The 13,391-nt window shown below is 45.6% G+C and overlaps 1 protein-coding gene across 1 annotated transcript in view; it reads right to left on the minus strand.

The window, feature by feature from the left end:
* Window positions 1-13,391, minus strand: part of fcho2 (FCH and mu domain containing endocytic adaptor 2) — a 64,136-nt gene that overhangs the window by 31,511 nt on the left and 19,234 nt on the right. The window contains exons 2-7 of the mRNA XM_056290274.1: window positions 9,410-9,501; window positions 4,870-4,944; window positions 4,630-4,771; window positions 2,684-2,836; window positions 2,365-2,469; window positions 1,072-1,170 (exon numbers count right to left, since the gene is read on the minus strand). Coding sequence (XP_056146249.1) covers window positions 1,072-1,170; window positions 2,365-2,469; window positions 2,684-2,836; window positions 4,630-4,771; window positions 4,870-4,944; window positions 9,410-9,501 — 666 coding nt within the window. The remainder of the gene's footprint in view (window positions 1-1,071; window positions 1,171-2,364; window positions 2,470-2,683; window positions 2,837-4,629; window positions 4,772-4,869; window positions 4,945-9,409; window positions 9,502-13,391) is intronic.

Raw genomic sequence — 13,391 nt, forward strand, 5'->3', positions numbered from 1 at the left:
AAACGAAGTGTACAGCTCTCCCTTTTCAATTCAACAGTCCTGCACTCTCTCAATAGCACAGGTATGCTTGTTCATCCACAGAAAATTGTGGATTGTATGTTTGCTTGAATTCAAGAATTGTAAATTTCCCTTCTGCAGCAAACAGACCCACTGTTCTCCCGGAAACCAAGAATTATGAGGAACACACGATGAGATATGATATGTGATATCTCTGTAATATCGATACTGACTTTGCTCTTTTTCTCTCATCCTTATATCTCCTTCACACGGAAGCGGCGTCTACCTCTTCTGAGGGATGGGATGGTATTCATCACATAATCATCACCGCCCAGGCTCGGTAACGGGCAGCAGTACTGTCTGTCCTTCACAGGAACTCTGTGACTGAGTAACCTGCCTACCATCTCTCCACACCCTTGTCTTTTTGTATTTCTGCCTGAGCTGTGGCTGGGATTGATACACTGAAAGTGGGGCTGTGTCTCCCTCTATGGACAACATCGGCAACACAACAGCATTAGTGCAAACGGCAGCAGGACCCAGGTAATCCAAGTGGCACGAGTAATATTGGAATGTATAAATAAAAACATATTTCTTCAACTAAAGAATAGATTAATTTAACAGTGATAGCATGTGTTTTTTGTACAAATCTAATTAGAAGTGTACTAAGTGCACTCAACTGAACTTCATAACTTTTGGTTCTGTTATCTAAATGTGCACCTAGATACAGAAGAGACTCGTAGGATATTTCAAAGCTCTCGGATATACCTTTAGTTTGCACGCGGAAGGTGTTTCAGATAGGCCGAGAGGGAGTTTTGATCAGTTTTTAATTGCTCAGCATAAAAGGCTGAATGGAACATTTCCTGGTTCTCAGTTAAATGATTAGAGAGATCAAAGACTACACTAATTGATATGACATGCAGCGAACCCAATGAGCACAGCGTCAGGTCAGCAAGACACCCTCCCAACCCACAGGAATGTGTGTGTGTGTGTGTGTGTGTGTGTGTGTGTGTGTGTGTGTGTGTGTGTGTGTGTGTGTGTGTGTGTGTGTGTGTGTGTGTGTGTGTGTGTACTCACCTCTCCTATCTGAATGTGTGTCTCATCAACAGACCGCGAAAACGACTGTATGATCTCCTTCATGTGAAGAATGTGGCTTTCTTCAATGTCCTGAAATTTCTGAGACACACACGGGGAAGGTTGTTATGGCGCGCCTTTGGGAACAAATCGTTCAATCATTTGGAATAAAAGTGGCTCGCCGCCACCAAACATCTGCATCGTGTTGTCATTTTGGGTTTAATAGGTTTGAGATTAAAAACTGGTTAAGGACACAAGAGGGAAATGGGACTTCCTCATTCCGTCTCTGCCACTTCCTGTCTGTTTGGGTGTTCGGTAAATGAAGGTACTCGCGAGGATGCAGATTCTTAGCACAAAGTGGGCAGGTATTGGGAGCATGCGCTCAATGACACACATGAAGGGGGGTATCATCCATCAACCTAAATACTAGCGTTTCCTCCCATCTCCGTCTGGCTATGGGTTTGGGAGTAAACCGAGGAGAATGACTATAAATAATCATAAAATGGAAAATCACAGTGCGGATAGAAGGAGGATGAGACTTTCCAGCCACAACACACACACAAGACAGATACATACACATTCCTTCGAACGAAACGCACACACTCACAGACTCGCACTTTTTTCGTTTGTAAAGATAATACCTAACATGCACTTGAACGCACGACCCATGCAACGACCCACCGACGCACACACGGACAAAGAGCACACACATGCAGGATGCTCAGTGATGTCAGAGAGAACATGTGTGTGGTGTTTATAACACATGTCCACATGTGTTGCGTTTGAGATGGGCTGTACACAACCACCCTGGGAAGCATAGCTGCTTTCTCTGGGGGAAAATAAAAAAAAAACAGGGTTGGCTAACTGGAACCATTTCTGGTGGCAGGGCCGCTGCGGTACAAGAGGATATGGAGTCCAAGAGGAAATGGAGTCAAAATTCTGATTTTAATTTGGAGTTTATCTAATCAGGTCCTAAGATGGAGCCAATTGGGGCTTTCCACAATGATTCCATTACAAAGAAGAAAAAAAAAGAAAAAGAAAAAAAACACAATCTAGAGATGTTGTGGAACGAAATGCGGAACTAACACTCGTGTGTACACACACACACACACACACACGAACCTGAACATTCAGACACTAAACCGTGTAACAGAAGACACAAACAAAACAGACTAACAGGTTACACAACAACAGTGTTGCATATCGCACAGCAATTGAGTGTAGAGTATGTGAACACACAGGTTTGATGTCATCGAGACGCATACACAGGACGAGATAAGTCAAATACACCCATACCTGTGCAGTTTCTGCCATTTTCTGTTCAAACTCAGATTTGGCCGTGGCATATTTCTCAACATAGGACTTGTAGGTCTCTGTGGCTTTTTTGGCCTTCACTCCAGCCTGTAAAGCAAAAACAGAGACAGGCATTTGCAACCTTTGTTCTGCACATCGCAAACATGGCCATTTGCCCTTTTGGATGAGGTGGCAGGGGCAAGAAACCAAGACTCGCTCACTGTGAACTGGTTTATAATTTTGCTCTTGCCAGTTGTGTTGTGAAACTTAATCATGTTTGTATGGTGACTGCGTGTGCGCCCATGTGTACGTGACCTCCCACCTTGTCCACGTCTCTCTGGGTGGCCCCCTCCTTGCGGAGCCGCTCCTGCTCCACGGTTTTGGCGTTGTAGTTTTCCTTGGACTTCTGCAGCGCCTGCGAGATGGTCTGAATGTTCTGGACTGCCTCCAGAGTGGACGCCACCTCCTCCTTCGTCTTGTAACAAACATTCAAGGAATTCAAGGTAAAAGCTCAACAGATTGAATCACAAGTGTTTTCCAATTATGTCTCCGTTAAAACTAAAATAGTTTCTTTGTGGGTGTCTTGGTGGCGTGGCAGTCTATTATGTTGGTTACCAACACGGGGATCGTAGGTTCGAATCCCTGTGTTACCTCCGGCTTGGTCGGGCGTCCCTACAGACGCAATTGGCCGTGTCTGCAAGTGGGAAGCCAGATGTGGGTATGTGTCCTGGTCGCTGCACTAGCGCCTCCTCTGGCCGGCTGGGGCGCCTGTTCGGGGGGGGGGGGGGGGGGGTAGTGTGATCCTCCCACGTGCTATGTCCCCCTGGTGAAACTCCTCACTGTCAGGTGAAAAGAAGCGGCTGGTGGCTCCACATGTGTCGGAGGAGACATGTGGTAGTCTGCAGCCCTCCCCAGATCGGCGGGATGGGGGGGTGGAGCAGCGACCGGGATGGCTCGGAAGAGTGGGGTAATTGGCCGGATACAATTGGGGAGAAAGGGCATCTGGGTAGCGTAGTAGTCTATCCCATTGCCTACCAACATGAGGACCGGCGGTTCAAATCCCTGTGTTACCTCCGGCTTGGTCGGGCATCCCTACAGACACATTGGCTGTGTCTGCGGGTGGGAAGCCGGATGTGGGTATGTGGCCTGGGAGCTGCACTAGCACCTCCTCTGGTTGGTGGTGCCTGTCGAGGAGGGGGAACTGGGGGGAATAGCATGATCTGCCCACGTGCTACGTCCCCCCTGGCGAAACTCCTCACGGTCAGGTGAAAAGAAGCGGCTGGCGACACCACATGTATCGGGGGAGACACGTTGTAGTCTGCAGCCCTCCCCGGATCGGCAGAAGGAGAGGAGCAGCAACCAGGATGGCTCGGAAGAGTGGGGTAATTGGGAAGAAAAAAAAAAGGGGGGGGGGTCCAAAAAAAAAAGTTTCAAGTACGGGCACAACTGAAACTAGTAAATAATCCTGCGAAAATATTTAGGAGTTTAAAACCCCATGCGTCCAGGATAGTTAGCATAAAAGACTGTGTCCAACTGCATACAATTTTACCCCAGTGGAAGTTTTTTGAGAGTAGGATCATTTTCAAACATTCAGTTGCATCTAAGTTTTTTGAAAGCAGCATAAAGAATACAACAAACACACATAAAGAGGATGCAGCAGTTTCAGTTATTGTGGTAGCACAGTAATTTTTGTCTTAACTGTCCTCACTAAACATCATGAACCTTGCTTATTACTTTTTATGAAATAATGGAAAATCATCTTTTCAACACAAAATTCTCATTTCTGTTATACTGTTGAGTACAAATTCAGGACAGCATAATTCAACATTTTGAATTAGGCTTCTCGATATGTTACCTAATAGTACCGTGTTGGATGATAGTGTTGATCAGTCTTCTTGCTCTAAAATATACATGCTAGTACTGGATTATCTTGCTGGTGTTACACCAACATCTGCGACTGTCAGAAATTGTGCCCTTTTCGTGACCGCTTCCTGTGCATTCAGGACCGTGTCCATTTCAAACAGAACACCGGGATTTGCAGTATGAAAACTAACTGGCAAACCACCAGAAATTAAGGGCAACCGTGTTAAATCCATAACTGTGATGTTCCCTTCACATTCACAGGTGAGGACAACGTTCTGACACCTGCCCGACATAGCAAAACGATAGCAGTGAACTATTCGTCTCAGTTCAAGTAGAAACACAAGAGCAATCACAAACAGATTCGTGACTTTAAATTTTACAGGATGCCTCAACCCAAATCTCTACCTTTTTGTGTGCCTTGGCTTGCTCGTCCACATATTTCTGCACTTCTTTTATCAGTTCCTGCAGCTTTCTCACGAGCTCCAGGTGACAACTGGCCAGCTTCTCAGTGGAGGTCTTGAACACATCCCACACTGGTGCAAATGTCCTGGGAAACAAGCATGATGACAGAAACAACTCACACACAATGACTTTCACACTGAGACAAAGTCCACCTCTTCCAGGGTATAAAAGTTTTATACTTACCCGAGCTGAGAAAAGTTGCCGGCTGACTTGGCAAGCTTTGTCATCGACCTTGCATAGGCCTCCTCGATGGTGCTCCTTGAGCAGAACAAAAAATCGACAAATAAAGATGACCTGTGATCACTCCATTATCCAAGCAGATTATCCGAATTCGGGTCGCGAGATGCTGGAGCCTATCCCAGAAGTCATTGGGCGGCAGGCGGGGAGACACCCTGGACAGGCCTCCAGTCCATCACAGGGCCGACACAGTCACGCCTAGGGACAATTTCGTATGGCCGATTCACCTGACCTACATGTATTTGGACTGTGGGAGGAAACCGGCGCACCCGGAGGAAACCCACACAGACACGCAGACAACATGTAAACTCCACACAGAGGACGACCTGGGACGACCCCCGAGGTTGGACAACCCCGGGGCTCGAACCCAGGACCTTTTTGCTGTGAGGCGACCGCGCTAACCACTGCGCCACCGTGCCGCTAACCCCACGTTAAATCTGATAAAAGAAGGCAGTTGATCTTTAAATCTCCTATTCCTTATTCCCTCTACCTTTATCACTTCCTGTTCCTGCAGATTCAAAACTTTGTTGGACATTTGGGCATTATTTCAGCAGAAGGTTGAATTATGCACATGTCATTTACTCAGCGTCTCACTGCAGTCATGTCACATGACCGGGTCACTCCAGGGGAGGCAGGAAAGCACATACATACACAAGTTCACACAGGCATATAATCACACAGTCAGGCGAAACCACAAACACACACAACTTAAAATAGCACGGACAAAGGGATGCACACAGAAACACCGATACGCAGAATGGCACCACCACCAGCAAACATGAAGCAGAGATGGGAGCTTATTATGCATTAATATCTCCATGTATCTGTGGGCTAGTGCAGAGCAAACATTTATTTGTACAGTGTTTCTTATTTGAATTATTGTCAGCAGTCAATTGTGCCTTTTTTAATAAAACATACAATGCCAGTATTTCTACACTGCTGACAAACACAACTTTTTCCCCTTTGCCATGCTGTATGTGTAGTAACTAAAGGTACAAATACAGTGTGGGGCCCTAGCTATGGCAAAGCAATATGGATTACATACCATGAAGTGCACAGAACGCTTTCGTCCATCAGAGGGCGCCAAAGTGCAGTGTTTGAAAGGGAAAAGCCATGAGGCATCATAACCAAATAAACTGATATCTAGGCTGCCAGGGTCCGCCTGCATGTGAGCACGGTTTAACAGCGCTACCTTTATAAGCACAGTTAATAAAACACAGGTCTCGGGTAGAAACAGGCACCTAGGTATCTGGAGAGCCACTTGGAAGCTTTCCAGAGAGCAAACTACCATTCCCCCTGTATACGTAATCATTAATTTGAATTTATAAACATAAACATGGGAATGTTAAAAATTAATAAAATGTGCACAATGCAAACAAACGAATGAGTCAGTCAGGAAAGGAGGATTCTGAACAGGTCAGAATTTAAACTCAACCTTCACAAACAAGACACTGGTCATCAGGTCCGACCATTATAAAACATTAATTTGCATTTCTTTTCTGTAAAGGTCACATATAATCTACTGCGGCACCTGTCCCAGCTGAACCAACATGCTGTGGGTATGGATACGCCGCATGATTAGCTTTTAGCAGGGTTAAATGTCTTAGCAAACACTTCTTCTTTTGGCTTGTTCCATGTTTCTCAGGTTCTCAGGGGTCGGTCGCCACAGCGGATTAGCACAACAAGTAAGGAAATGTGTGCTTGGTAGATGATTTCTTTGTTGTAACAATGCTTCTTGGCCCCAAATCTTATACCGTTGGAAAGCCTGTTTATTTCCCTTTTAAATGGCGCCACATTTGTAAGGAACATGCATTTGTGAGATGAGCAGCAGAGCTGAGTATGTGGGATGCGCCCATGAAAAATTTGCCAAATCTTCTCTGCCATTGCCAAACAGCTTATTTTGCTGCTGCTATTGACTCTTGTTTTGAGCTTCTGGTACCCCAGCTGCTGACAATAAGGTGCCCGATATAAGATTTATTGCCAAGAAGCATTGTTACAACAAAGAAATAATCTACCAAACACACATTTCCTTACTTTTTGTGCTAAGTTTAGTTTCCGTCGGTACCATGTGAGGGCACAGCACCAATGGCAGCCATTGTCAACCCGGGCCTCAACCGATCCAGTATGGTCTTGTCAACCTGCCTAACGATTTGGCAAAATTTTACGTTGGATGCCTTTCGCTGACACAACCGCTAACCAATCCATCCAGCCACTATCCAAACTGCTTATCCTGCTGTCACGGTCGCGGGGATGCTGGAGCCTATCCCAGCAGTCATTGGGCGGCAGGTGGAGAGACACCCTGGACAGGCCGCCAGGCCATCACAGGGCCGACACACACACAGATTGCCACCTAGGGACAATTTAGCATGGCTGATTCACCTGACCTACATGTCTTTGGACTGTGGGGGGAAACCGGAGCACCAGAAGGAAATCCACCCACACACGGGGAGAACATGCAAACCCAGACCCCAAAGGTTGGACTACCTCAGGGTTCGAATCCAGGACCTTCTTGCTGTGAGGCGACCGCGCTAACCACTGCACCACCATGCTGCCAACCGCTAACCCTATACACTGTAAAAAATAATCTGCTGATTTAATTTTAAAAAGTAAGGCAACGAATTACAAGCCCTTTTCTGAGTAATCTCAACTAGAGTATGAAAAACTCAAATGATCAATGGTCACTTCTCCATAACATGGGGGCTACCTAAGAGCCACCATAAAGACAGACAAATCTGATATGTGTGTGTGTGTGTGTGTGTATTATGAAGAAGTGATCACTGATCATTTGAGTTTTGCACACTTCAGTTGAGATTACTCAGAAAAGGGCTTGTAATAGGTGGCCTTACTTTTTTAAGTTAAACCAGCAGGTTATTTTTTACAGAGTGTGGACGGGGGCACAGGCAAAGCGCTGGACGCCATCCCAGTATTCATGGACTCGCGCCCATGCCTGTCGCCTACCTTAGCAAACACAGCAATCGATAAAAACACAAGAAGCTGGTTTCCGCTGAATAAATGTATAAAGCTTAGTGCTGGGTCATTTATTAATCCTTAATGATAGTTTGAGAATGTTTAGCTGTGGATTCTGGGAAAAACAGAACAATAAAATTGTGGATCGTCATTGTACGGTCAAACGTCTTTGCTTTTCAATTGCAGCAGCAGGTGGAGGGCTATAAAAACACGTTTCACACACAATAAAGCATATTTCGAGGACAAACAACTATTTCTATAGTACTGAGGTTGTATTATCTTATTGCAACAATGACCTGCTATTTAATAGTGCTTACTATAGGGGAAGACCCAGGAGCCAGGCGCCTTCAGAGAGGATAAAAGTAGGTAAAGTTTTCAAAGTCTATTGACAATTTTGTATTTATTAACTGCTTTTTTAATTTAGAGATACTGTATTAATCCCTGTAGGGAAACTATGCTCTGCATTTAACCCATTTTAGCTGTGTAGCTGGGAGCAGTGGGCAGCCGCCGTGCAGCACCCGGGGACCAACTCCAGGTCATCTTGCCATGCCTCGGTCAGGGGCACAGACAGGAGTATTAACCCTAACATGTCTTTTTTGATGGTGGGGGAAACCGGAGCATCCGGAGAAAACCCACCCTAGACACGGAGAGAACATGCAAACTCCACACAGAGGACGACCTGGGATGACCCCCAAATTGGACAACCCCGGGGTCCGAACCCATGACCTTCTGGCTGTGAGGCGGCAGCGCTAACCACTGCACCACAGTTATGTATTTTAATTTTAATTTTTTTCTTTTTCTTTTCCCCCTTTTTCTCCCCAGTTGTACTTGGCCAATTACCCCACTCTTCCAAGCTGTCCCGGTCGCTGCTCCACCCCCTCTGCCGATCCGGGAAAGGCTGCAGACTACCACATGCCTCCTCCGATACATGCGGAGTCGCCAGCTGATTCTTTTCACCAGACAGTGAGGAGTTTCGCCAGGGGGACGTAGCGTGTGGGAGGATGACACTATTCCCCCCAGTTCCCCCCCCCCCAAACAGGCGCACCGACTGACCAGAGGAGAAGCTAGTTGCAGCGACCAGGACACATACCCACATCCGGCTTCCCACCCGCACACATAGCCAATTGCGTCAGTAGGGACGTCCGACCAAGCCAGAGGTAACACAGGGATTCGAACCAGCGATCCCCGTGTTGGTAGGCAACGGAATAGACCGCTACGCTACCTGGATGCCCTCCCACCGTTATGTATGTTGTCTATGTTACCACAATTTCACAAGTTTTATTTCTAAATAAGAATTGGGCATACGGGTGGTATAACAACTAAAATAATGCATTATGAGCAGCTTGGGGGAAATTGTGAACATCGCCCTCGAAATCAAATTCAGATAAACAGAACACAAGGAGACAACACCTAGACACGCAGGGTGATTATAGGATATGTGGGTAATGGTTTTTGATTCATCAGAGGAAGAAGTGGCTGCATTCTTCTTCCTCCGCGATACACGAGACCATCGTCTTACCTTTCTCTGATGAATTCTGTCAGTTCCTTGGAGGAGATTTGGCCATGTTTCATGTTGTGATAGAGAACATCGAATCCATTGTTTTTTTCCCCCTGCATTCCCGAGGAAAACAGAAAGACAGTATGAACAGATCAGTCACGAGGGCAGGCGGTAGTTCCATCAACAACAAAAAAAAAAGACAAAAGAAAAAGACAAAAGTAAAGAACACTTCATTTAAGCACCCTACTTTACCATGAACACCCTCTCCACTAGAAGATTTCTGACAGTTTGCACGGTTGCCAGCTGCATCTGAAGCAGCTTTTGGTCCACCATGGTCATCCTGGCCATAGTCTTGACTTGATATGCTCAGCACCGTTCTACGATGACCTGACTTCTAACAGATAATGTCCACAACGGCTACACCGCCGACTGTCTGTCGACAGCAACCGAGTCCCTGTAACGATATCTGCTTCTTGCACCGGTGGATTAAAAATGCATATGCTACCACTAAATAATTCAGATGAAATGAACATGTTTAGCTGAATCCCTTGAAAGTTCAGACATTATGAAAAACAAAAAAAACCTAATTTGACAACAATACGCGACTACATCTGTTTATTTTACTGCAAAAAAAAAAAAGTCAAAAAGCGGTGCATGGTACTTAACACTGTAAAGAGAAAGTACAATGTACTTCCAATATTGGAACGATGAGGATACAAGCCCATTCTCTCCCTCTCACTTCCTCTCTGATCACGGTGCAACATATTCCAATATTGTGCAATAATAGCCGGTGAAGAGTTAATGTGTCCTATTGTGCAAGCCTACTCTTGATCCATTCGTATGTCAAAGGCCAACCCTTTATGTTCAGTGATGCCCTGGAGAAAAACAAATTCTCAAAAGCACAAAATGCACACACAATGAGGAACGCCTTTCGCTTATTGACCTTAACACCAACCTGGGAGTTGGATTCAGTGTGCCGGTTGTGGTTCACCAGCTGATACTCAATACAAACCCCAATCTGTGGTTCAGTAACTAAGTACTTGTTGCTGCTGTGCAGTTTGAAGTATTGGCAATATGGGGTTAACTTTATTTTACCCTCCATATGCACATGAAATAAAGGTGAGGAAATCTGTGACAGATTAAAGGGCTGAGCTTGCTCAAACCAGGTTATGTCAACAAAGCAAACAGAGTGAAAGGAAAGCACCCTTGTACGCAATACATTTTATTGACCTATATACAATATTTTCCTCAAATGAGCCGACCAGCGAGATACACGTCCTGTTAGAAAGAGAGCAATCTAATCCGAGCCTCAACCTTGTGGACATTTGATGTTGTTGCCTGCAATATTTAAGTCCTAATGACCCATATGTATTGGTTATAGAGTGCAGTTTCTGCAGCCTACAAAACAGCACTGCAATAATCACAAGAAACATATGAGGCAAGAAACATAAACACAACTGGCCAGCAAAACAACACAGCAGGAGTATGAGAGAAAGCATAACTCCAAACAGAGCTGAGAAGCATAAAGCGGAAACTCCATCACATTAAATCGCTACGCTCATGAGGGAGACCTGCAACATCAAAGTGTGCACAAACACAGGAAAAATGTTTGAGGCATTTTTACTTTCTCCCCAGGTTATAGGATGCCAGATGCCAGAGTTCCTAACAAGCACAACAGAAACTATTTGAAAGAAGAAAAAAATAATAAAGCCACTTTATTTTGTCATTGTACGGGTTATAATGAATTTCTCTGCATTTAACCCATTTAATTTTAATATAATATAACTTTAATTTACTTTTGTTCTCTGCATTTAACCCATGCTATTGTAGAGGAGCAGTGGGCAGCTGCAGTGCCCGGGGACCAACTCCAGTTCTTCTTTCCATTGCCTTGCTCAGGGGCACAGGCAGGAAGTATTAACCCTAACACGCACGTCTTTTTGACGGTGGGAGGAAACCGGAGCAGCCAGAGGAAACCCACGCAGAAACGGGGAGAACATGTAAACTCCCCACAGAAAGGACCAGGGACGGCCTGGGGTTCGAACCCAGGGACTTCTTGCTGTGAGGCAACAGTGCTAACCACTGGGCCAACGTGCTGCCATCTGCATCCCAGAAGAGCTGCAACCTAGCAGAGCGATAGCAAAGATCAAGATAAAGGGTTACCCCGCGTAAAACCAAAACGGTCTGGGTTTAAAGATAAACCATAAATTGCTCATTGGTCTTTGAGCTTGTTTGAGACTGTGTGACTGCAGTGAAACACCAGTGAGAAGTGACGCCACACAATGCCAGTTACTCAAACCCCTTATTCTGAGGACTCATTGACAGTGTGTCTCGTAAGGGCTGATTAATATTTCAACCGCATCTCGTGAAACTCTTACGCACTTGCTATGTGGACTAAGACCAAGTAGTTATACTCTCCACCCATATCCCAATAAAAGACATGTTGATCGGGTGGGAAACTAACATAAATGTTTTAGTTATCCATTCATCCATCCATCCATCCATCCATCCATCCATCCATCCATCCATCCATCCATCCATCCATCCATTATCGTACTCAGGGTCGCGGCCTCGCGGGGATGCTGCAGCCTATCCCAGCAGCCATTGGGCGGCAGACGGGGAGACACAACGGACAGGCCGCCATTTTTTTTCCTCATTACGTATCTTAAGATGTGGAGGTCATCTCAAATAAAGACATAAAGATGTGTCAGCTCTATAAAAATATAAACGTGCAACGACGTCAGCAGAGTTATATCGACAGAGACCTGCATTGTGTACCACTTGGCTGGTGTAGGTGGAGAGCGCTAGCTAGCAGCATGTGGCTAGTTAGCGAGAGCTCCGGGATAGCTGATTAGCTCAGAGAGTCGACGGACAACGAGCTGGGGATTTCCACACTGCTACTTTACTCTCTGGTACATACATCGACCGGGTCACTATGTTAACCGATCATACATGAACAGTAAAACGAAAAATATAACCTGCACCAACTTGTCACAGTGAGGGTTCGCTGTTGCGGACGACGGTCGAAGCAGCACTCTGCTTCTAGTGCGTCACAACTAAAAAAAAAAAGGAGCCACCCTGTGGCGCTATTTGGTATTGCATTTATATTTACCGGACTGACCGTTACTTGGATATCCGTCCATCCATTATCCCAACCGCTTATCCTGCTCAGGGTCGCGGGGATACTGGAGCCTATAGGCAGACTTGTGTTTTGAGTCAGCTGGCTTTTGGAAAAAAACAAACAAACAAACTTGTGAGGACATTACTTTGTGATGTCTGTGAATGTCCTCATTCATCCGGGTCATGGTTATCCAAAGGAGTTGAATCAAGTGCAACTGGACTTGGTATATATATATATCCCTGAAGACGTTTCGCCTCTCTTTTGGATTACTTTGTGATGAAGAGTAAAACCTTGGGAACAGGGGCTTTTACTCCCTCAAATAGAGCTTTCGGACAGATAGAAAAAAAGTTCAATAAAACATAAGCCTACATGTTTAAACAAATAGCAAATTTTTTGTCGGTGATGATAATAATAGTAATAGTTCTAATAGCTAGTAATAATAGCGTTGTTGCAATCTCACCACTCCTTTACTTGAATACTGCGGCGTTAAGCTGCATAAAGCGATTTCTGTCCATTTTCTGGCAGGCAGTAGCCCCGCCCCCTCCCTCCCTCCCTCCCTCCCTCCCTGCCTCGCAGGCCAACGTTACGTCACATTTTCCCTTGTTTACATGCAACTAAGTTGCATTGTGTACCAGCCCGGGCAATTCATAAAAAGTTGCAAAAAAAAAAAGAAGAAGTTAGTTGCATCAAAGTTCATGGATCGTCAGGGCAAACTTGTCGCTGGATGTTAAGTCACTCTGCAAATCTGTACCTGTTCTTACCTTAGGGCTTAGGCCTGGGGTCTAACTCGCGAAAAACGGGAAGCAAACCGGCTGCGGAACCCAACTCCTCCTTTTCCATCAGTCTCGTCTACCGGGTCAGCCCACACGAGGGCGCTCTGCGCTG

This window comes from Lampris incognitus, chromosome 12 (assembly GCF_029633865.1).
Source record: "Lampris incognitus isolate fLamInc1 chromosome 12, fLamInc1.hap2, whole genome shotgun sequence".
NCBI classification, from domain to species: Eukaryota; Metazoa; Chordata; class Actinopteri; order Lampriformes; family Lampridae; genus Lampris; species Lampris incognitus.